At 41.4% G+C, this 24,717-nt stretch overlaps 2 protein-coding genes across 2 annotated transcripts in view; both read left to right on the forward strand.

The window, feature by feature from the left end:
- The first annotated feature begins 1,259 nt into the window (after window positions 1-1,259).
- On the forward strand, window positions 1,260-21,971 carry tent4b (terminal nucleotidyltransferase 4B). The gene is made up of 12 exons (XM_054618082.1): window positions 1,260-2,216; window positions 13,559-13,682; window positions 15,363-15,409; window positions 16,976-17,096; window positions 17,890-17,997; window positions 18,582-18,710; window positions 19,068-19,281; window positions 19,386-19,512; window positions 19,703-19,806; window positions 20,004-20,227; window positions 20,358-20,504; window positions 20,718-21,971. Exons 1-12 carry the CDS (start codon window positions 1,663-1,665, stop codon window positions 20,874-20,876), a joined length of 2,058 nt encoding a protein of 685 aa, XP_054474057.1. The 5' UTR covers window positions 1,260-1,662; the 3' UTR covers window positions 20,877-21,971.
- A 1,637-nt stretch (window positions 21,972-23,608) lies between these two features.
- adcy7 (adenylate cyclase 7) overlaps window positions 23,609-24,717 on the forward strand; it is a 50,740-nt gene continuing 49,631 nt past the window's right edge. Inside the window, exon 1 of the mRNA XM_054616801.1 lies at window positions 23,609-23,717. The gene's annotated coding sequence lies outside the window, so the exon portion shown is untranslated. The remainder of the gene's footprint in view (window positions 23,718-24,717) is intronic.

A 24,717-nucleotide genomic window follows, 5' to 3' on the forward strand; every position in this document is an offset into this window, starting at 1 on the left:
TATTTACAGTATGAGTAATGGGATATGTTGAATACAGTGGTGTTTAAGATAAGATAATCCTTTATTAGTCTAAATTTACAGGACTACAGCAGCATAGATGTAGTGCAAACAAGGTACATAGTAGAAAAACAAAAAAAAAGTATTTTAAATAAGTAAGTAAGTAAGAAAAAAAAAGAAATCCACAATAACTAAAAAAGAAAATCTTATAAATACAGACAGAATAATTACAGTTATAGTGTTTTATTAGTGTTTTACCCCGGGGTGTTGGCACAGTCTAAACCTTACAGTACTTTTAACACCTTGTCAATCTGTCTTTGACGGGGAGCGTAATAAATCAGAGGTCGTTACGTAACATAACGCGAGTTTTGTCTCAAATGCATTTGTGCAAAAATAATGGGATATGTTGAATACAAAATAAAAAAAAAAAATTCAGATAACAGATTAAACCAAAAATGCTTACACAACTTCCCGGAAAAAAAAAAAAATATATATATTTTAAATAAGTAAGTAAGAAAAAAAAAAATCCACAATAACTAAAAAAGAAAATCTTATAAATACAGACAGAATAATTACAGTTATAGTTTTATTAGAGTTGGCACAGTCCAAACCTTACAGTACTTGTAACACCCTGTCTTTGACGAGGAGCGTAATAAATCAGAGTTTTGTATCAAATGCATTTGTGCAAAATAATGGGATATGTTGAATACAAAATAAAAAAATAAAATTCAGATAACAGATTAAACCAAAAATGCTTACACAACTTCCCGAAAAAAAAAAATATATATATTTTAAATAAGTAAGTAAGTAAGTAAAAAAAAAAAAAAGAAAATCTTATAAATACAGACAGAATAATTACAGTTATAGTTTTATTTAAACCTTACAGTACTTTTAACAGCCTAATGTAATAAATCAGAGTTTTGTATCAAATTCCTTTGTGCAAAATAATGGGATATGTTGAATACAAAATAAAAAAAAAAAATAAAATTGCAAAAATGCTTACACAACTTCCCGAAAAAAAAAAAAAAAAATATATATATATTTTAAATAAGTAAGTAAGTAAGAAAAAAAAAGAAAATCTTATAAATACAGACAGAATAATTACAGTTATAGTGTTTTATTAGAGTTGGCACAGTCTAAACCTTACAGTACTTTTAACAGCCTAATGTAATAAATCAGAGGTCGTTACGTAACGTGACGCGGGTGTCTGTTGCGTAACTACCGTCGCCCCGGCCCCGCCCCTTCTCCCCTTCGCTCCCCGCGCATGCGCAGTCGCCCCGTACGCTTCGCCATTGAGGGACCCACGATCAGGGGGAAAGGGTCAGAGAGGCACTTCGACAGGCAGCAGCTGCACGTTTCTCCAGGTCTACAACCTCAACTTTCAGCTACCATTTTTTTCTTGCGGATAGATCCGGTTGACAACTTGTGCAACCGTCACCTCCAAGGGACGTGTTTTTTTTAATTGTTTTTTTGGTCATTTTTAAACCACATTCTAGAAGTAGCGGAGAGCGGAGGAGCTCGGCTAACGAGGCTAGCAGGCTAACGTTAGCTTAAGGTTAGCTAGCTAGCTAGCGAGTTAGCAGGCTGGCTGGCTAGCTAGCACACGAGCTGAGGAGGAGGAGGAGGAGGAGGAGGAAGGGGCGGCTTGCCTTTCAGGATCGTTTGATGGATCCAAGAATCGCCTGGTTTCAACCAGAACAACGCGGACCAGCTAACAACCTGTGGATGCAGATCTGGGAGACGACACAAGGGCTCGGCTACCTCCACGTGAATAGCAGCTACACCGGGGGATCTCAGGGCACGGCGGCGGGGCTGAAGGCGATCGTGAACGGGGCAGTGGACTCCAATAACGCCAGGACTCAGGGTATGTCTGTGTCGATGGGGGACAGGGAGCTGAAGGCACAGAGGGACTTTATACCTCTGGAAACGAACAGCAACCACAACAACCGAGCCGGTGGCAGGGGCGGTGTCGGTGGAGGTGGTGGTGGAGGAGGAGGTGGAGGAGGAGGAGGGGGACAGCAGGGCAGCGGGGTCGGGGTGCTGCTGAGGGGGCTGACGGAGGGACACCCCAACAAGAGGAAAAGAGACAACAAAGCGAGCACTTTCGGATTCAATTCCAGCGTGTTGAACAGTGGAGGCGGCTCCTCCAACACGGGAGGATACGACGGGTACGCGGGGACACCGTGGAAAGTCAGGAACTACTCTGAGGGGATCGTCGGGTAAGAAAGGGTTAAAGGTGGATCACATGGATCTCACACATATTTTAACGTGTTTATGGTATGCAGGGCGATGACAGAGGGTGTCATTCTCTCACCCCACCCACATCTCATCCCCACCCAAAGTTGGATAACTTGTGCAGTAAATGATTTGTGAAAGTGAGTCCATCCACTCATGACCACGCCCATTACAAGACAGTGATAGCCATTCTACACAGCAAGGTACATTTTACATTATGCAGTACAGTCATTTTTTAGCAGATGCTTTTATCCAAAGTGACTTACAATAAGTGTATTCAACATAGGTATGAAGAGAACTACTAGTCACCAGAAGTCATAAGTGCATCTCCTTTCTTAAACAAGCATCTAAGAGCATAAACCAGAGCAAAAGTACAGAAACAAACTAATACGAATACAATAAGTGCAAAGTGGAAGGCTCAGGGTAGTACTTCTTGAAGAGGTGAGATTTCAGCCTACAAAGGTAAAAGTGCAGATCATTTATAGTCAAGGATTCAAACATCAAAAGGTGTAGGAAAGTAACTTGCCTTCAAACAAGTTGAGTCACTTTAGTTTTTACTATTTAAATCTCATTGGAGTGGAATCTAAGGAATGCATCAAGTCCTGAACTCATTGTTTCACTCACACCGCCTTCTGTGTAACTTTTCAACAAAATCTCCAGGCATGAGCAAACTATTTAGTTTTTTTTTTTAAAATACTGGTGTTTGAACGACACTTCCGCTGGAGGAAGAAACACACAAATGCAACCGGTAATGCCTTTTGGCTTTGACTGTACAAACAGAACAGGGCGACACTGGACAGTTTTTTTTAATTTAATTTCTTTTTCTCTTAACATTATGGTGTTCATTAGGGGGTTGAATAAAGAAATATGTGCACAGTACGCTTATGCATCCTACAAATGTTGGGTGGAGTGCATAACAGAGTAAACTGGTCAGTCAAAAATTGTTTAAATGGAGCGAGCCAAAAGAGAGCATCGAGGAGGCAACAGGGCGCTTCCCCAAACAGGAGTGACACTTTTAATAGATTGAGCCTCCTCATTGGTTCTCCTCCAGCCTCCTTACGCCCACAGATATTCGGCAGGCTGTACTTCAGAGGAAGTTAGAGCCGATGAGGCTGCCACGGTTGACAAACTGCTCATTGTGAGCAGCAAAGGTCAGTATGTCCATTATGACCGCAAGTCCTTTTTTTTGGTAATACTGTAACACTTAATTGTCAAAACTTTAGAGTACAGTCATGAAACTGGTGGTTCATAGCAGGGGTAGGAACATTGAAGGATAACAAGTGAATCATGTCATCACTTTTTCTTCCACCTCATCTCAAAACACACTAGTCGGCCCAATGTCCCCCCCTTAGGCCATAAAGGACTTAACTGAAGTCTCCTGGTATATAGTTGAGTGTCCTTGATGTTGATGTTTCGGTGGAAATGTAATGCACCAGTGCCCTCCTCTCTATTTACCTTTTTAATTTTTAGGTCTCGGGGCTTCCCCCCGGTAACCCCGTGTTTAACGTCACAACGCTATGAATTGTGGACAGTTCCCTTAGGCAAGTCTGAGGGAAAGTTTGCACAAAGGGCTCAAAATGTCTGCGCGGGAGTCCTCAAGCACTCCACAGTTTGACAGATGGACGGCCGTAAGCCCCCACAGGGTTTGTGAGTCCGTGAACGTGGATTTGTTCAGATTTGGCCACAGGCCCCATACCTCTACACACAGCTTCTGCTGCTTTCTTGGGTGCTTCAGATTTATCCACAGCACTCACCACGGTCTCAGATGGCATTAGTATGCATGCTAGTATGTACACAATAATTGTTGCAGACAGTGCACACACACGCTCGCCCACAGAGAAGCTTTAACGATGTTTGCCAACCAGCAACATTGCTCTAGCAAACTGATTCTTTTTAATCATTCAACATAAATGTACTGATTTGTATTTAATTATGACTGTAAAATGTAGTTTAGTGCACCCGAATTCAGTTGCTAATACTTCATTTCAATGGTGACCAGTTATCATTTTGGGGAAAATGGTCAAAATATGTTTACAGAGACTTATCAAATCACACATAGATCTGTCAAAATATGCCCAGCTTTCTTTTGAAATGATAATAGTTGAAGCGTGACAGGTCAATACAGAGTTGTAAATTCAGACATTTTTCGACATAATGAGTTTGGAGCATAATGAGCTTACTGACAGACTGAGAAAATGTAAATCATGCTGCATAAGTCATTTTAATGTTTTCTATAGACTTTACAGTGAAAAGTTGTCATTATGGAAGACATTGTAACTGGATTTGAGCTGATCACTACTGCTCTAACAGCTGAGAACCTACAGGGGCTCAGTGTTTGCTACTCAAAAGATGTTTGGTGAATTAATGTTTTAATACAAACGCTTCTCTGTGTATTAACCACTGAATAACTACACCAGGGATCCCTAGATATGTTGAAATACAAACTTGAGATTCCTGCTTCCCTCAGTCACTGTTAGATTTGAGTCACTACAGAGCCTGTTCATTTAGCATTCGTACCAAAGCTGGTCCTTTAAACAGTATTAAGTCACAGGGTATAATAAAAACACTTGCTAACGTCTAACTACGTCAGTGACCTCCTTTCCTCATCATTGGTTCTTTTAGATATTATGACTTGGGAGAAATATTTAGGTGGGTGGGGCTTTGTTTTAAAGACCTTTTAGGTGCAGAGATTTGGCCCTTCCCCGCCCCTCTCTCTGTTTGACATGTGTGGACAAGCAGAACAGAGTTTGAAGCTCAGTGTTTGGCTGATCCTCATTTATAGTAATATGGAAGCCGTGTGTTTGCAGAAGGACATTCCTTAGTGATTAGCTCTGCTAATACCAGAACCTGAACCTCAGAGCCTTGATCACACTCCCCACCACTGAGGGCTCTCGGTCTAACCGCACTCGGTTAATTCACAATGCCAGCATGCTCTGTGGCATTATAAGACATGTATTTCGAAATGCACACAGTAGTTATGTGGATGTAAAAGCTCCCGGCTGTTATGTTAATTCCATGGTTAAGTCTCCACTCTTAATCCATGTTTTGTTGCTTGGGAGAAGCAGTCTGGGTGTGGGATGTGCATAAGAGCATTACACCCTGTTCAACAGTTGTTAATAGCGTATACAACACCTGCGATCCGCGAAATAGAGGATACTTGTGCTCCTTTAATGTAGTTAGCCTCGTCTTCATTGGTGGTAGCATGTTGTTGATGAGCATCAGTGTTTGCAAAGCCCCTTGTTGCTACATTGCTTCCTTCCCATGTGTGATTGGCTGTTGCTTAAAGATACACATTTTATAATACTTTGATAATATGACTCTGTTTGCCATTTAGGCGTGTGCTTCCTTTTTTGGTTTTATTTAGTTGGATACAGGGAATAAAATGATTGGCCATCCAGTCAGGTTGAGTGGTTTATGGAGCAAACAAAGATAAACGTGGGCATCATGGTTGGATTTGAATATATATGCAAGTAGGGAAAAGGGTGAAAGTGTGAGTATGTTCAAATGCATTTTACCATGTGGCAGTTTGTACACTATATTTGGCAATGGGGGGGCTACAGAGTCAGAGGTATGTGCTTATTTGTGTTTTGCGCTCCTCTAGTCATTATGGGGCAGAGAAGGTCCTAGCAAGCGGCCCGCCTCACGGTGGAAAAGGACCAGTGTTTACATGCTGCACACGGCCTCACTTCCACAAAACAAAGCCAACCCTCCGAGAGAAAGAAACCCAAGCCCCTTGAGTGTCTGTCCAATCAGATCGGGAGTCCTAAGGGAGTGTTTCCACCTCATTTTCTGGTGGTGTGGAACAGTTATTTAGACTCTTTATAAGGGCACAGGAAGTCAGTGTAGCCTGGGAGAGCTGTAGCCCATTCCTGTCCGGCTGAACTATGTTCTGGTATCTGGTGATTGTGTTGTGGGCTTCTATTGTGTAGGTGTGAGATGCAACGTTCCTAAGTTCCAGTCATTTTATAACAGAGAGGCATTGTGAGATAATGAATTCAGTGTGATAGGTGGATTTACTAGATGGTGTTTATGGTTGTTTTGAACTGCGAAACTGGAAGGTGGAGTGAAAAGCTGTCTCCTGTATATAAGGGCGGGGGACATGTTATTGTTCAAATATTGGGAAAATATTACCCCACATTTTTTCATTTGAACCGTGTTGTACGTATGGAAAACAAAAGAAGTAAACCGGTTCGAAGTTTTCACCACAAGTTCAACTTATTTGAACTTGCGGTGATGGCAAACTGCTTTCACAGAGCTGATCCTCAATAGGTGTCGTCACAAAGTAGCAATCTAAAAAGGAGACCGCTAATGTTTTAGATAATGCAGTTTCATACACTGTGTCTCTGGTAAAATAATGGAAATATTAGGACAAAACCCCCGTTTAAAGGTTCACAGTCAGGCTAGCTAACATGATAGCTAGCGTTACATTCTCTGCAGACATATTTGGTGAAATTCATATTGTGAGAAAACTCTGAAAGATGAGACACAGACTGACTCAGAGTGGAAGCAGAACTAAGGACATTATTTAACGAGAAAGCTACTGTTTTATGTATGCTACATGAATAGCTAGGTTGAGCAGGCACCATCTTTAATGTAAAATAGTAGTTGCTCTTAGAACTACGCAGTGTCATGACTGTTGCCCTTTTGTAGCTGTATTATCTTTATGTTCTGTTGATTGGTTATCAAGGATTTTATGGCGAGGAAAGTTTATATTGTCAGCAAAACTGGGTCATGTACAGTACATATTTGTTTTGCCTAAATTACCTGGTCAATGAGTTCTTAAGTTCCAGCTTAATAATGTTGTTAGTTTAGTTGCTAGTTTACCCACAGATATTTGTTCATGGGCTGTATCTTTCATATTTGGTAACCTTCAAGTATGTTTTTAGAGCTTCACTGTTGTGCAAGGGCTATAGTTCCTGTGTGTGCTACTTGTCCTGCATGCCGAGTTTTGCACTTTTCCCCTGATGACATCTTTGTTGTAACCTCACATCCTCACGTGTGTTGAATGTCTTATTCATGCGAAGCTATTTGCTCCTGTGGCCCAAAATGGTAGTAATGACAGAGCAGCCTATACTTGATTAATTTTAGGGGAGCATGGCGTTGGCAGCGAGTTTCGAAGCGGCTAAGCAGAACATCACTTGCAAGCTAATGAAAAGTGCGGTTAATCGCTCACTGATGAGTAGCCCCGCCTCATGCCTTTATTGCCATTTATTGCCCCTGTCTTTGGGAGATTTATGACTCCCAGCACCAGCACACAGATAGCACCTCTGCGACTGAAGCTCCATTATTAGAGCTGCGGTTCCGGCCTCCGCTGGCTTTGACATCTATGTCACGCTCTCGTCTCTCGGCTCGCCGGTTGGCTCTCTGCCAAAGGGTGTAAGCCTGTGGAGAGAGAAGCCCGCATGCTGGCCATTTGGACTGCAGGTGGAACAGGCCCCCCGTCTGAAGAGCACGTGTGGGCGGCTCACCATAACTCAGCCGTCCCATGTGTGGCCAGGAATGTGTTTTTCCTTTTTTTTTCTCCCCCTCTTCCTGTCCAATGGAAAGCCTTCCCCTGCTCCAGACTGATGCAGTCAGCAAGCGACACACAGTGTTCTGCCTTCTTTTTCTTCCTAGCGTGTGATCAGACTGTGACCTCCTCAGCATGTGTACAGAACGGCTTGGCTTTGACAATTTCCTTATGTCGTGGCCTGAGTTAATCATTTCCTTCTCGTCCAATCTGTTTTTGTGATACTGCTTAAGTGTTGCTTTAAAGTCACATTTTCAGTGCAGGTGTTTTAGCACCAAAATGTTACAGCTTTTAGTTTTAAACGCTACCATAACCGAGGGGAAGAAACTTAAAATGCCAAACTAACCAGAAATAAATGTACGTCATTTTAATGTTTTTGAAAATGAATGGTAAGAAGTGCAATGGTTAATGTGGTGTATTTGTTAAAGGTTATTCTTCCCATTTCTATTGGTATTTATTTTAGGAGATGTAACGAAAGACTGGCTCATGTCCCTTTTGCTGTATCAACTTTTCTTCTGCTCTTGCACACTAAAAGCAAGCTTCTCCATTGGCAGTAGTTGTGCAAACTTTGATAGAAGTTGCGATCTACACTGCAAACTGCTCTGAAAGAGTAGCTACTAAATTGAAGCTATTTCACATCAAGAAATATAATAAACGAATCAAATGGATTCAGCTCGACAAATTTCGCATTGTACATTTTGTTTACGACATGAAAACTGTACTTTGAATTTTGAACATAGAGCGGCTGCCCTAGTTCCTACGCAGGCGCCAGCTCAGTGATGAGGTTAACAAGTTATTCTTTAGAAAGCTCAGACAATCAGACGATGATTTACAGTCTACTGGTGTGACAAACAATTTGTTTATTCTTGCACCGGTGTTACTATATTTATAGTCCAACTGTTCCTCTTTTGACCACAGTACTCTGCTGCATCACTCAGGCATGACCAGGCCTAACGCAAGCAGCTACTAGCAGGGCAACTTGAGCTGTTTTGTCCCAGTAGCCAACTCTTGCTACCCCAGATCAGGTCATTGATGAAACTTTAATGAATCGCCCATCTTGGAGTAATTGACACCTCTGCCTCCGTTTGGGGTTTGGAAAAAACAGTGTGGGATGGGACATGTTTGCCTCCTGGCAACCCCGTCAACGTAGACACAGCAGTGTCGCATAACACACACACACACACACACACACACACACACACACACACACACACACACACACACACACACACACACACACACACACACACACACACACACACGCACACGCACACGCACACGCACACGCACACACACACTCACACACACACTACCCTCTTTTGTTGCAAAGGATGTCCAGGGCCAACATTTCAAGCCCTTCCAAAAAAAAAATGTTCATGATGTTGGAACGCTTTCTGGAACAATATGGCCACAACAATGATCACAACTGTTTCAGCAGTGACCAACCTGCTCTATTGCATAACACTGGCACACTGTTCATTGCATTTTACACACCTATCAACAATCATGCTTCAGGCAGGTGTTTCTTATGTTCCAGCATGCCTGTTATTAAGTATTACTTTCTAACGCTATTCTACAGGCGATTTGAAAGACACCTTTGTGCCGTACCAGTAAGTAGTGCTCAGTGTGATGTGACAATAACCTCTTTTTCCTTCATCCTACCCAGCTTAACAGATGGCCCTCATTCACATGAAGGCATTTCAGCACCACGCCCAATCCTCCCTCCCTCTTCCATGTTTTTGTTCCACCTTCTGGGTGTAGCTGGCCCTCTACCTTTTTAATCTCTTTTTTGAGCTTTTGCTCATTCCTTTCTCTTATTTGTTACTGTTGCTTTCTCACATTTCTTTTACTTTTGCCCTCCCATTCCTCCTTTTTCTTTTAGCTGCTTAAAGTCTATATTATAATTCTCTGATGAGGTGTTGTAGTGCGTTCTTGGAGAGGCCGTGTAGGAATGTCTAGGCCCCCGCAGTAGCCTCTTATGAAGCAATATTTCATAAAAAACAAAAACACAATGATATGTGTAGAGTTGCGAAAGAGGATTGCAATAGCAGTAGGGATGCACTGATCCCACGTTTTTCTTTCCCAGTACAGGTTCCAATAAATCATGTGCTGAATCCAATCTAAAAACCAAGGACAGGCTTGCTTCGTTCGTATATTTAGCCAGAAATTATTATTTGTATTTACATTGCAAAATAATAAGAAAATAATTTTCTATGAGCATTGAGCGGTTATGTAAATTGCCCTGAATCGTGAGCTCTTTCTGTTGTTCTGCCCATACTTTGGGTATAAATGCACGGCACCTAGAGCTAGCACTTATTGCGTCCTTACACCTTAGCGTTTGATTGATTACAGGGACAAGTTGATTAATGGATTAGTCAATCAGACTAAGGAAAAGTGTCCTTTTTCCTAGCAGAAATGCCAAACCAGTGATGGTTCCATATGTGAGGATTTGCTGTTATTTGTTGTCTAATCACTAGTTTTTAAACTTTGACATGAATGAAAATGGGCTCTTTGAAACTGTGATGGATATTTTGTATAGTCTTCTGATGCTTTAGAGACCAAACTAGATAAGATAAGATAAGATAAGATAATCCTTTATTAGTCCCGCAGCGGGGAAATTTGCAGACTTACAACATGCGTAAAGTGCACACAAGAGACATAGTAGAAGAAGACAAGCTAAAAATAAAAAATTAAAAATAAAAATAAAATAAAACAAGTATTATAAATAAGCAATAAAAAAAAAAACAGTAGAAAAAACAACAATAACTGAAATATTATATTTACAGACAGAGAAAAAAACAACTATTTTTAACTTTTTTAACTATTATTGCAACTATTTCTCAGTTATGAAAAAAATATGTTTGTTGAAGCCCTAAATTTGTGCAGGTGTGAACATTTAAAAACAAAGAAGCACAATTCCACCTGTCCTTTTGAGCATGGACCTTCAGTGTTTCTCTGACTTGCTGTTAGAAGAGTTCTTAGCTCTTGTTTTATCCTCCATTGCAGCCCTTCATCTCATTTCCCTGCTATCATTCTTCTAAATGCTAAGGAAGTGAGAGAACATTTTTCTTTCCTTCAGCTCTGGAAATCTGTTCCTTGAGATTACATGATATTACAGTGATATAGGCAAGTGGGATTAACAGATAAGCAGTGCCAAGAGTCCATGTGCTCCCTGAGCTGGCACAGGGCTGAGATGAAACTTGATCCAGGAAGGTGGGGCATGAGCTGTGATTTCTACCATGGCTCCCAACACGTGATGACAAGGGAACAGTAGCAGCCCGTTTACTGTGAAATGAAACCTACTGGTGCTCTTGTGCTTACATTTGACCAGCTATGTTTTTAAAGTGTATTTTGTTTCATCCACAAACTGATAAGATTATGACAGACAAATTCCCCCTTTTGGAGCTTTATGTTTTTCGCAAATACCTTGAAGCTAAATGGAATAGAACAGAGGTCTCTGTTCTCTGGAAACAAAACTTATGTTGTGTTTGTAATGCAGACTGTAGTTGCTGTTTCTTTTACCCTGAAATGAAACCAAATGTGTTTGTGATAGAGGCCGGTGTCTCTGCAATGTGCACGGAGAAAAGAGATTATGTCATTTAAATTCCGAGTGGTTGTCAGTTGCCATGTTGAAGAAGGTGCAACAAATGTAAACCGAAACTTATTCCTCTTCTTCCCTAACAGAAAACTAACACATTCAACGACAACGAAATTGAAACAAGCTGTTAACAGAAATAAAAAAGGGTAGGGCATCTAAGCGAAGGCTTGGTCACAACATAAACAAGGTAGAAGTCCCCTGTAATGCTGGGATTAAAGGGCAAAGCATTCTGTGACATAACAAACAGCCATAGCAAATAGAAACTCTGTTTCCAGCGGCTTTATATCTTAATCTGAACAAAGTCAATGAAATTAAATCATCTCATTAAATTCTCTTTACTCTTGTGCCTAAAGAAAGAAAACCAGGATTTCAGTTATTGGATATGTCTGACTAACTATACTGTTCATCTGTATGATGAGCTTTTTTATTATAAAAATGCCAAGCATTATCTAGCTCCAGCATCTCCTTTTGTGATCATAAACTGTATATTTTGAGGTTTTGGACTGTTGCTAATAATTACTGTGGAGAAGTCACCTTTTGTCAAACTTTTTTTTCACGTTTGACATTTTTCTAGGCTTGCTGTTTTCTTGTTTAATTTAGATTATAATCGAGAACATTATATGATTATTAATCCATATTGAGAATAATGATAAATCCCAGCCCTAGTTGAAACGACTGGTAACTTTGATTACTTTCTAAAGTAAGAACTGCCGTATAGAGTTTGGTCGTCTGATAAAGCTTCAGACTAGTTGTCCTGGTTTGTATTTTATATTCAAGTGTAGCAGTATGCACAAACAAAAGTAGCATCTTGTGTTTTTAATGCAGTTTTTTTTTTTTTGTCCTTCTGATCATGGCCTTACTGTAATGTTGGCTTTAGGAATATGGGGGTTTATATATTTTTTCTCAAGGTCACCGTGATAGCATTTGGGTGTGGAGCAAAAAGTGGAATTGTGCACATTTCTTGCCGTCATGGTCTGCAGACGAGCCGCCTCTCAGTGCTGCCTCTGTACCCGCGGCGTCTGCCAGACTGAGCGTCTAAAACCCAAAATATATAACGATAAAGGTGAAACCCAGTGAACTCTGACTGCTGTCAGGTGAAGTGTTCTTGTTGCATAAAAGCCAGACTCTAGACACACACACACACCGTGCTCTTTGGGGCGGTATCCAGACAGCAGTCGGTCAGTGTTGGTAGCTGCTTGTGTTTTTCTTGTCCAACTTCCTGTGGTGTACGCAGGCTTTACTTTGCTGGCTTATTTTATTTTTAAAGGCAGGGACATCACTTTCTCTCTCCTCTGCCAAGGGGATTGTTCCTATTATTGTCCTGATTTGGCTCTCTATGGTTGTTTTTGCTCATGCGTACATGTTTGTGTTCTTACTTGTCCACCCACAGAGACTTGTCACCGCATCTATGTGTATGTAGACAAAACTGGTCAATGGAAAGGTCAGCGCATGTGGGCAGAGCGACCTGTTCCAAGGACACGTGCAGTACCCTTAAACTGCCCTTACTGAGATCACTTTTTCTTTTTTCTTTTACTAACATAAAACAGGGACACAGTAGGGGTTCTTGTTTTGTTTTTCCTCAGCCTTGCGCTACTGTTTTACCTCAAAAATGGTAACACAGCTTTGGAAAAAAATATTAATATTTGTTAATATTCCGAGAGCTGGGAATGCCTGCACTTTTTTATCGACTTATTCGCCAGGGGAAGGTTGACTTTTTGGCAGCCGTCTTTGCCACATAAACTTTTTCAAATCAATCAAATTAGGAACACACCGATCCACTTTTTTCAGTCCTGATAACGATGTCTGGGCTTTGGGGGTATCGGCCTTTATCATGGACCGATCCAGTGTTTTATTTATAAACTCTATGACTCACTGTGTTGAAGAGACTGGGATCAATCTTTTTATTTGTAAGGCAACATCAGGCTTGACTAAACATTTGCTTTTCCTCACTTTGTTAAACAAAATATGCCAAATAGATACACAGGTGTAAATGTACTGAATAGTTATTTATTAAAATAATGGTACCCAATACGAGAATGGCCCATTTTCACTGATACCCGATCTACCTATTTGAGTAAATATCTGCTCAATAACCGTATCTGTGGGATTCAACTAATGCAAATGGTAAAGATGATGATGGTCTGGATATTTAATTCACAGGATTACCACAACTATCCCCCCCCCACTCTTCTGACATCACTGCGTTCTGTCATCTGCAGGTTACACGAGGAGGTCAATGACTTCTACGATTACATCTCCCCGCGGCCGGAGGAGGAGAAGATGAGACTGGAGGTGGTGGACAGAATCAAGGGAGTCATCCACGACCTGTGGCCCAGTGCTGAGGTACGCATCCTCCCCCAACACCTAAAACTGAGATTTATTTGTTGTTGTTGTTTCTTTTGCTTGGATTGCAGGGGCGTGACTGACCCGATCCTCCAGCATGCCACTGTTGTCAAGCTGAGAACTGCCCCTAGCTGTTTGGTAGAACATCTTGGCTGTAATCTGGATACTACTTAGAGTTTATTTTGTTTGGCAGAAACAAAACGTATTCGTGGGAATAGTGAAAATAGTTTGTCGATCTATAAACACTGAACTCGATGCTTGCACTGGTTGAGTAATGTGAACAGGCTACTTTTGGACACAGTGGCCTCTGTAATTTGCAACACAGTTAACATATGAGTCAGCTAATGGCATAAAGCATCCTGTTGTTTTTCTGTTATCTGCCTGCTACACAGCACTCTGTTTGGGCCATGTTATCAGCGCCACCTCGGGCATTCTACTACATGCTGACTTTGATCCTGCTGATAGAGCAGTGTGCTTCAAAGTGAGCTTAGCTTGTGTCTAAATTAAGGGGCACAAGGCTGTCCCGAGACTGCCTCGTTTTATTCCTTTTCCACTGTGGAATGGACTAGGTCACCTGCTCAACATGATTCTGCTTAATCGATGAATTTAGATGCGTAGACCTCTACTAGACACTGACAAATTATTCTTGATGCCACACTTAATCGCACTCTTGTCACTTATATATATGGGAGCTTTTTCTAGGTCAGCTGTTAAAATGTCCACAAAATCTTCTCTTTTGTATTCCAATTTGGCATTTGAAATGCTTTTGAAACACTTTGTGAACTTGACACTGACCACACTAATCATGACTGGAGAGTGCCAAGTCCAGATAACATGGCTCACCTCGGTGACCACCTGTAGTTAGCTCAACCTTCCCAGAAGGCTTCAGGACTTGCTATCCACTCATTTACAAACATTGGCTCTGCAATCGGCTTAGCCCTGGACATGTGACTTGGCTGTACACCAGAGTGTGTACTACTTTCTAATGTAGACCCAGGGAGGTGATTTGACGGAGTAAAGGTAGGGTCAAGGCTTAACTCTATTTCTGTACACACACCAATTTGTGCTTTTGTAAGGAGGTTAAAAGGTTGAAGATATTTTAGTCACCTCAATTGTGTGCAGTTTAAAATGCGAGTGGCTTGAAGGACTGGTTGGTATGTTAACATCATGCAAGTTTTGATTTGCACAATAGCCAACTTTGACATCAGCTGAGGAGTTGCTTGTTTTCATGGAAGCCCCCGAGGTCTTTACTCCCTCAAAATGCGACTGAAGTGGTTTCACACTACACACTCTTTTCATTTACCCACGACAGGTAGTTTTTGTACCACACCTGTGCGGTTTGTTCGGGCTTGTCTTTAGATCAACATTATGTTAAGCTGAAGAATAGTGACATTTATGCAGCTGGGCAAACAGGCTTTTATAGTAGCGAAGCTTAGCGTGGGAAAAATCAGACGCCAAGTCGATGACTGCTTGGTGACACAATTTTCAGACAAGTCCGTGCCGTAGTGTGGATGAGAAGATGTCAAACGGGTAAAGCAACTGTCAAACAGGATGACAAAAAAAATCATCAGGCATAAGATGTTTTTGGCACACTTGCAGGGAATGTGCATAAATGAATGTAATATATTGCATACACAAAACAAACGATCTATACATGTGTAACTGTGTTTCTCGCTCCAGGTCCAAGTTTTTGGGAGTTTCAGCACTGGTCTTTATCTGCCAACAAGGTGAGCCATTTTATTTCCTAAATCACCCTGTTTTTTCTTTGCCAACCTATGAATGTGAACTGGCTCCCTACCAAAAAATACGTTGCTCTGTTATTGATAAAGTGTTACGTCCGGCCAGCCAATCAGAATTTGCTTTAGATTTGTGGATCAAGTGGGTTTTTCTAATTATTAGCGCCAGTTCTCCTGGATCTTTTTTTAAGGCTTAATTCTTAGAAAGTCCTGCGACAGACAAACAACCACACCACCGCGCACGCACACGCACACACACACACACACACACACACACACACACACACACACACACACACACACACACACACACACACACACACACACACACACACACACACACACACACACACACACACACAACAAATACAAGCTGGACACAGACACAGACACACACACACACACACAAGCCACCTGGATCCGTGGACTCTACACCACCCTGAGCACTTAAATGAAACTAAGCTGTTAATGGATTCAAGCACCTCAGCGGGCAATGTGTGTAAATCTGTTACGGTGTGCTTCTGTTATTCTGCAAACAAAAGTGTGTGGTTGCCTGCAGTTAAGTCACAAGGTGCAGGTCATTTACACTGTGTGCATGTATACTTGTGTTTGTGTGCGTATCTTTATTGTACTGGGTGCTTGTGTGTAACGTTCCGTATGTAGTGAACACATGGCACTGCTGAAATAGTACACACACACACACACACACACACACACACACACACACACACACACACACACACACACACACACACACACACACACACACACACACTGGTGGGCTTGTGTAAGCTCTGTCGGAAGTTGCACATTGCTCATCCACAAGATGGAAGCAGAACCATCTGCCTGCTGTTAGCTACCGTATAGGGGATATTTAATGAATGGCTGTGTTAGCTTTTCCTTTGATTGAAGATCAGCTCCACAGTAGCAAATGTAGAGGGCATTCACAAAGTCAGCAAACTGACTCTAATGTCAGTTACACGGCACTCTTTATCAGAAGTACGCTAGCATTAGCACTCCATTAACTGCTGGTCATAGCAGACCATGTAATGGCTGTAGCAGCAAAACCTCTGCGTGTGCTGAATTGTGCAACGGCGTGCTCTTTGTTAATAAGAGGAAGACTGTGTCTCACTTCGAAAGTTACATAGTGACACCGATAGTTACAGAGCCAGCACATCAGCTGTTGGTGTGCTTCTACGGTGAAACGGTGTATTTGTTGATGCTTTTAATTCAGGACTACATGGAGTTTGTGCTTCTATTTGTTACTCAAGTGATCTGTTACGAAGTTTGGACGTTACGAAGTTTGTACTAAACTTTTTGTCACGCGATAGAAATAGAAATTTGTACATTAAAGTTGCTCTTTTATATATTAGAATAAAGAAATATAAGATTTATATTAATAAAGGACTATGTTAAATAAAATAGTAAATTATGTACATAATGCTACAAGTTTATAAATTTAAAAAAAAGTATAAATGTAGTATTAATGGAAGTATTGCGCTGTTGAATTATTGTACAGTTTAAGTTGTATGTAACTTAGTGTCTCTCTTCCAACAGCGACATTGACTTGGTTGTTTTTGGTAAGTGGGAGACTCTCCCACTCTGGACGCTGGAAGAGGCTCTCCGGAAGAGGAACATCGCAGATGAGAACTCTATAAAAGTTCTGGACAAAGCCACGGTAAGAACGTCATCCCCCAGTGTAAAGTTGTGAGGGTGCTTCTCCTCGCCAAGGATTTAATGTCTTTCTGTTACATCTGTCTTTCGGTGTTGCACTGTGTGAACCCACAAGTAAACGAATTGTTGGGAAATATGATTACAGTCAACATTAATAATTGTCAGTCATTAATCAGTATGATGCTGACCTGTCATATTCAGGTATTTGATGTTAGTTGGCAGTCAGTTCCATAAACTGTAAATCACCTGGTGTTAGGACCCTGACAACACTGGTTGGCACACATGTCTTGTATTCAGACGTGTGTGTACACGCTTTTGCATCCAGGGAAATGCCTAAAGTGTTACACTGTTATTTCATGCAAATCAAGTCGACCACTGACAGGGATACAATATTGGTTTGAGTAGTGTTCTTGGAGCCACTCCAAACCTCCTGTTAGCAATTTGAGTTGTTTTTAAACCTTGCATTGATTCCATTTTTGGTTCATTTGAGTTTATTTTACTTAAGGTATTAAAGGATTTGAATAAAGCTTTTCTTTTTTTTTTGTTTGTGTTTCAACATTCCCTTTTGTTTGAGATTCTTAAAGCAGATTAGCTTTTTAAATCTTTTCTCAAGTAGTTTAGCTTGGGATTAGATCAGGAAAATGTGGATTTGTGTATGATTGCATGTGTGTTCTGTGTTTCAGGCCAAGTGTCTTAGAGCATAATGTCAGGGGGGCCTTGAGCCCGGCACTTGATTGTTTGACCGTTTTCCCTGTGCCACTGCCTCAGTATCAGAACTTGTTTTATGTGCGTTTCAGGTTCCCATCATCAAACTGACGGACTCCTTCACTGAGGTCAAGGTGGACATCAGCTTCAATGTGAAGAGTGGCGTCAAAGCTGCCCGGCTCATCAAGGAATTCAAAGAGGTACGCTTTACAACACTTGTGCATCTTGATATTTCTGGAGTCTTTCCTGTATTCTGGTCTGTGCACCAGTAGCCAGTGCTGTGGCTGTTTGAAGTGTAAACATATTTGTGCAGCTTGACTTAGACTTCACTTGCTCTGTAGCAAGGAGGTAGAAAAAGATGTTTTCCCAACTCTGTGGGCTCAACACATTGTAGTATTGCCTAAAATACTGCTTTTGGCTATCCCAAAAATGTCTCTTAAATCTCTAATGTTGTAAAGAAGCCAGAAATATTGAAATATATATGGTTACCTTCTTACAACATTAAAAAACACAATATGGTTTCTATATTTTAGAATGTACTGGGTTATTAGTAGCACATACAGCTTACATTAGCACTTTTCAAACAAATGCATAACATCACAGGGAGTCATTTGATTCAAAAGCATCGCTAACTGGAGATTTAATGTCTTGTGTCGGCATATTAAGTGTCATTTTTTCAAATCCCACTTGAACTGGCCATGTCATAATCCCTGTTAATCCTCTAGAGGGTGCTGTAAGCGTCAACAATCCTCACTATATCCGTACTCTGTGTTTTGTCCCGTAGAAATACCCCGTGCTGCCTTACCTGGTCCTGGTGCTGAAGCAGTTCCTGCTGCAGAGGGACCTCAATGAGGTTTTCACCGGTGGAATCGGCTCCTACAGTCTCTTCCTCATGGCTGTCAGCTTCCTGCAGGTCAGACATACTTGGTCATTAACAAGAGCTCATAATGTTTTTTATGAACTCATTGTTACTTTGTCTTGGAACAGTTTGTGTTTCTTATTGCCTTAATAATGAAATGCGTCACAAATGAAAACAGCTCTGTAGTTTTATTGCTCTCCTTCTAAATTGCTTTTATTCAACAACGGTCGTCCCTGAACACCCGAGTAAGAGAAATATCTACATTTCTGTCCAAAAAAGCAGTCTGAGACAGCACTTTGAGCAGTATTCAGAGCAAACGATGTAAAGACTGTCATGCTGTCTCAGCAAAAGTGACTTGTTAAACTCTCTTAACCATTTGCAATAATTCTACTTGCCCTGTGTGTTTTCCAGCTTCACTACAGGGAGGACGTGTGCAGCCCCAACATCAACATCGGCGTCCTGCTCATTGAATTCTTCGAGCTCTACGGCCGCCACTTCAACTACCTGAAAACGGGCATCAGGATAAAAGACGGAGGCTGCTACGTTGCCAAAGACGAGGTTCAGAAGAACATGATGGACGGCTACAGGCCCTCCATGCTCTACATCGAGGACCCGCTGCAGCCCGGTAGGAACAGTACCACACTAAAGATTAATGCCAATGACATGAATTGGCACTTTGTCAGGTTCTAGCATTCACACAAATCTAACCATCCGTCTTTCCTCCACCAGATAACGATGTTGGTCGGAGCTCATACGGTGCCATGCAGGTGAAGCAGGCGTTTGACTACGCCTATGTGGTGCTCAGCCACGCCGTGTCACCCATCGCCAAGTACTATCCCAATAACGAGACAGAGAGGTAAGGTTTGGATTAGTTACTTACAGCCCGTCAGTGAATTATTGCAATATTCAGTCATGTTCTGTGACTGTTGTGTATATTGTCACACATACAATTTGAGTATTTGAGTTTATTATTCATTATTTCATCATTATTTCAGACAGCTGAATAAACACTGGTTTAACAGGTATACCTTTTTCTCCCATCACAGCATACTTGGCCGAATAATCCGGGTAACACAGGAAGTGGATGAGTACAGGGAATGGATCAGAAAGAACTGGGGGAGCCAGTCTCAGAATGATCTGCCACTCAACAGTACGTTCATAGTCTTATACAATTTTTCTTTAATGTATAGAATATATGAAGTCCTATTGAAACTACATTTTGACTCACATCTAGAGGACAGGTCAAAGGAGTGGTAAAGATCTGCATTTCCTGGTCAGTTGTCTCTGACCTGGGCTCCATAAGCCTAACTTCTGTGTCTACAATTTTCCCTGCTCTGTTTCCTACAGGAAATGATGTCACACTGTTTGAGTCCCAGCAGCTCGACGAGTGCAACAACAACGTTCCAGATGATGAAGATGATGACGACGATGTTGTTGTAGTTATTCCGTCTGCTCCCCACAGCAAAACCTCCTCCAATTCCTCCTCTCCGTCGCCCTCACTGCGCTCCTCTCCCTCCTCCTCTCCACTGTCGCCTTCTTCCACGACCGCCACCTCCAGCTCCAGCGATGCGGTCAGTCCCGCAGCTACACACACACACACACACACACACACACACACACACACAGCCTTTAAATATTGCGCGTTTTGAGTAAAACTTCATGGTTACAAAATACTATTTATTCTTCTGTTGGTGACCTCAGGACTCTGACGGCACGCCGTGTAAGACAGCCAAGCAGCAGTCTGGCCGGGGCTCCAGCGCCCACAGAGAAAAGTCAACTGTCGTCAATAACAACCGACCACAGAGCCAAGCGAACAGCACTCCATCTGCAAGCAACAAGGGTGGAAAGGTCAGACTAAGCTTTACCTTTTTTTACATATACATACACAATATCCACGAATAACTGAACACAGAATATAAAAGTGAATGTTTTTAAATAGCCGGAGCACATTTCGTGGCATTTTCTTATGCAATATGCTTGATTAAGAGCTATTGAATGAAACAAATGTATTACATCACATTGAACTGAATTTTTTTTTTGTCCCGTGTGTTCTTTCCCCAGGCCAGGATCGCTCGTTCTCACCATAAGAGCGGCCACCATGGGCAGCAGAGCTCCTCCGCTAGCACCAAAAGTCATCAGAGCAACAAGCCACACCACCAGGGCAACAGCAAGAAGAGGAAAAATGTGCGAGACTCTACACAAGAAGACCTCTGCAGATAGGGGTGACCTCGCCTGAAACCCCACCCCCATCCCCCTCCCCCACCGTCTCCCTCTTCCCGTCCTCGTCTGCAACTGACTGACTGTTCCTGTCCCACTTCTGCTGCCAGACTCCAGCCTCGGGGAGGTTGTTAGAAGTATTAAAACATCTACAGTATCTGTCTCTCTGTCAAGCTTTTCGATGGTGACAAGCAACAATTTCTAGCAGGAAAAAAAAAATGAACAAAAAAAAAAAAAAGAATTGTTATAGGAAATGGGGTTTAATTTCATGAGCTTGAACTGAAATCACAATGGATAAACGCTCATTTGCTTCCCAATAGCTTCTTTTATGGAATGGTGTTCCTTCCTGCAGCCAGCATCCACACAACATGCCTCTTGCGCCTCCTGCTGTACAGGAATAGACAGGTCCGTTGTCTGGAAATCTACTCTGGAGCAATACCTGGAACCACCTGCTGGAAAATATAGGATGAGAAACTTTATACAAAAAGAAAAAAAGAAGAAAAAAAGCAAACGGCTGAAAATATACGAAATCAAAAATGTCATGTTGATCGACAGACAAACATGTACACAGATTTTATTAAGATGGTAACTTACAAATGCAATCAGTAAGAGTGGGACATAACTTATGCATGGGATTTTTTTTTTTTTTTGTTGGTTGATTTTTCTGTTGGTTTAATCTGTTTTGTTATGTCTCGGCAGGTTATACAAAGATTTATAAAAAAAAAAACGCAGAAGCAAAAAAAAAAAAAAAAAAAATCAAAAAAAAAGAATATACAAGTAAGAGGAAAATGTTTTCATATTACCTTTTTACAAGATATACCGATTGAAGACATGTATACGTGCACATCTTGTGCCCTCAGCTTTTTGGCCAAAGCCAAGAGCTAGTTTTGGGTCCCATTGCCAACATGAATCATCAGCATCTACTTTTCCTTCTGGTTGCTCTCTGTGAGTGTGCTACAGTGTTAACATTTAACCTTTAGTGAGTCACTGCTCACACACAGCCCGACGAATGACTGGATGAAGTTTGATTTCACCCAGCTCAATAGCACAGCCACACCTGTTTAGAGGCTTTAAGAGTACCGGTTTAAATTAATAAGGAGGGGGAGGGCGGGGGGGGGGAGGGATAGTGGTTTTATCGAGAAATCCTACACTTGAAAAAGAAATGTGTTAACAATACAACTGTGGGTGACATGCTGTTCCTTTGGTAATTTACCCACTGCAAAAAATAATTTGTATTTGTTAAATGTATTTATTTTTTTATTAATTATATGAACATAGTATGGATAAATGTATTATTAACATTAGAGCCCATATCTTTGAGTCCTATATTTGAAGTTGCATAAGTTGCAGGTAAGGGTTGGGTTAGTTATTTTCAGGTACAGTAAAATTATCATTTTTTTTTCTTTTTTTTTTTCCAGTGACAGTTGAGTGACCAAGTTACTTTGAAAAACTTTAAGAGACCATTTTACATGTCCTACAGTGCAAATTCTGTTTTAATACGTGGCTGGTCTACTTACCTTTGAAAAGGGAGCTGATTTTTATTTTTGTTTTATAAACTATCATAGCAACAAATACTTCTTAAAATATGTCAAACCCCACCCCCTCCCCTCTGTCGTTGCAGTACAACAACTAACCTGTAGATGGAGGCATTGCTCTAAAGTCTGAATCCACAAGAGTTTGGGCTTGAATACTGCATTTGGATGTTTCATCTCTGTGTTTTGTTTTGTGATTGATTGATAATAATTCAGATATTTCGACTTGATGAGCAGCTGCACATAGGAATACCTGTCGAGTGCTTGCTCGAGGGAGTTACACAACAAAGCACAGCACAATCCTTGTATTGCCTCTCCCAAATGTGACAACAACAACAACAACAACACAGTAAAACATCAAAGTAGCCAGCAATAACAACCATATTTCATGATATATATATATATTATACTACCCCCACAATGACAGCTGCTCACAGAATGACATGCTCACCTCTGAGCACGCTCCATCTTCTGTGTTAAGACAGTGAAGCACACTTGATAAGTCCATGCACTAACTCACATGGTTGGATGGTTGGGTGGTTAAAGGGCGGTTTAAATGCAGTATGTGAGCGCAGGTTTTGTGGCAGACGGACAAGGAGACAGGTGAATAAAAGTTAGCCGTGCCATTTTTTGAATGTCCACTGACCATCTCTCTTCACTGCAGGGAGGCTTCAAACCCTTTCAAACCCACTGTACTCATCGGAAACCTCGTTTCTCTGCAGCTACTACAATCCATGCAATAAAAACCAGTACAATTAAAGTTCTGCTCTGATTTATTATCTCCCCATTTCAGTCTCAATGGTTCAATGTAAACTCCACATGGGGATTAAAAAACCTGTGTGTGTGTGTGTGTGTGTGTGTGTGTCTCTGTGTGTGTGTGTCTCTGTGTGTGTGTGTGTGTGTGTGTCTGTGTCTGTGTGTGTGTGTGTGTGTGTGTGTGTGTGTGTGTGTGTCTCTGTGTGTGTCTGTGTGTGTGTCTGTGTGTGTGTGTTGTGTGTGTCTCTGTGTGTGTGTGTGTCTGTGTGTGTGTGTGTGTGTGTCTCTGTGTGTGTGTGTGTGTGTGTCTGTGTGTGTGTGTGTGTGTGTGTCTGTGTGTGTGTGTGTCTGTGTGTGTGTGTGTGTGTGTGTGTGTCTGTGTGTGTGTGTGTCTGTGTGTGTGTGTGTGTCTGAGAGAGAGAGGTGGAGGAGGAGGGGCATGTTCACTTGGAGCAAGCAAGCGCGCGGGGACCACAACACGCGCTCCACAGCTCGCACCTACCGGGTCCTTTATGCAGATTTGTCTTCCACGAGGACGTAATTAAAACCCTGTCAGGTAAGACAGAAAACACTTCATTTAATGTCAAATAACGTCTCGTGGGGGGATCGTTTAGAGCACGAGACCAACGATCAAAGGAGAAGGTTAATTGTTGCTTCGCTTTGAACAAAACCAGTTCAAAGACAATGGGTTTAACTTCTGTGAAGACATGTCCATAGGAGTTGAAGGTTTTAATATTGTCAAAAAATTTTTTCCAGAGTTTGGAGTTAGAAAAAAAATAATCCATAATTTTCTGTGTTTTCTTTGATTTTTTTTCTCTTTTTTTTTACGTGTCGCCTTTTTCACCTGGCTGCTCCTCTCATCCACAGTCTTGGTGTTGAAAGTGGTGCATTTCGGGTAAAATGTCATGATGAGTGAAGAGTTGAAGTCAGTCAATGTGTGTTTGACAGACGTGTAACACTATGGAACGTCATATTCTGCATGAATCACAAATGTAGCCTTAGTTCATCTCCTATTGAGCACAATACACGTGTGAAACCACGTTGGTATTTATTGTAATCATCCAAATTAGAAATTAGAAATTCTCTTTTTTTTTTTTTTTTTTACACTTTGACATTGCTTTTGAATCTATACAAGTCTGTCAGTCATCTTGTGTTGTCTTTGTGTCAGTGACTCTGTGTCTTCCAACTAAGCATTACCACCATAATATCTTCAGGGCAAGAAATTGTGTGTCAAGTATGTCAACGTGTCAAATGAAATGATATTATCTCAATCATATCTCTCTTCCTGGAAACATCACACTTGGTGTGGTTTTAGCAGAACTAGCACCTCCCAATGAGTGTCTTCACCCAATGAGTGTCTCCACCCTCCGAGGCAGTAGTCATCTACCACGTAAACCCATATATTCTGAACAATATAAATGACGTAGGACCATAAATTATTCCTGTTTTACTGCAGCTTTCCTTCAGTCGTTTCTCCGCACGCAGCTTTAATGTTTTGTTGAACAAGTGGAGTTAAAGCAATCATGCGTATAACCTTAATGTGTCGTTCCCCAATA

This window comes from Anoplopoma fimbria, chromosome 2 (genome assembly GCF_027596085.1).
Source record: "Anoplopoma fimbria isolate UVic2021 breed Golden Eagle Sablefish chromosome 2, Afim_UVic_2022, whole genome shotgun sequence".
In the NCBI taxonomy this organism is placed as follows: Eukaryota; Metazoa; Chordata; class Actinopteri; order Perciformes; family Anoplopomatidae; genus Anoplopoma; species Anoplopoma fimbria.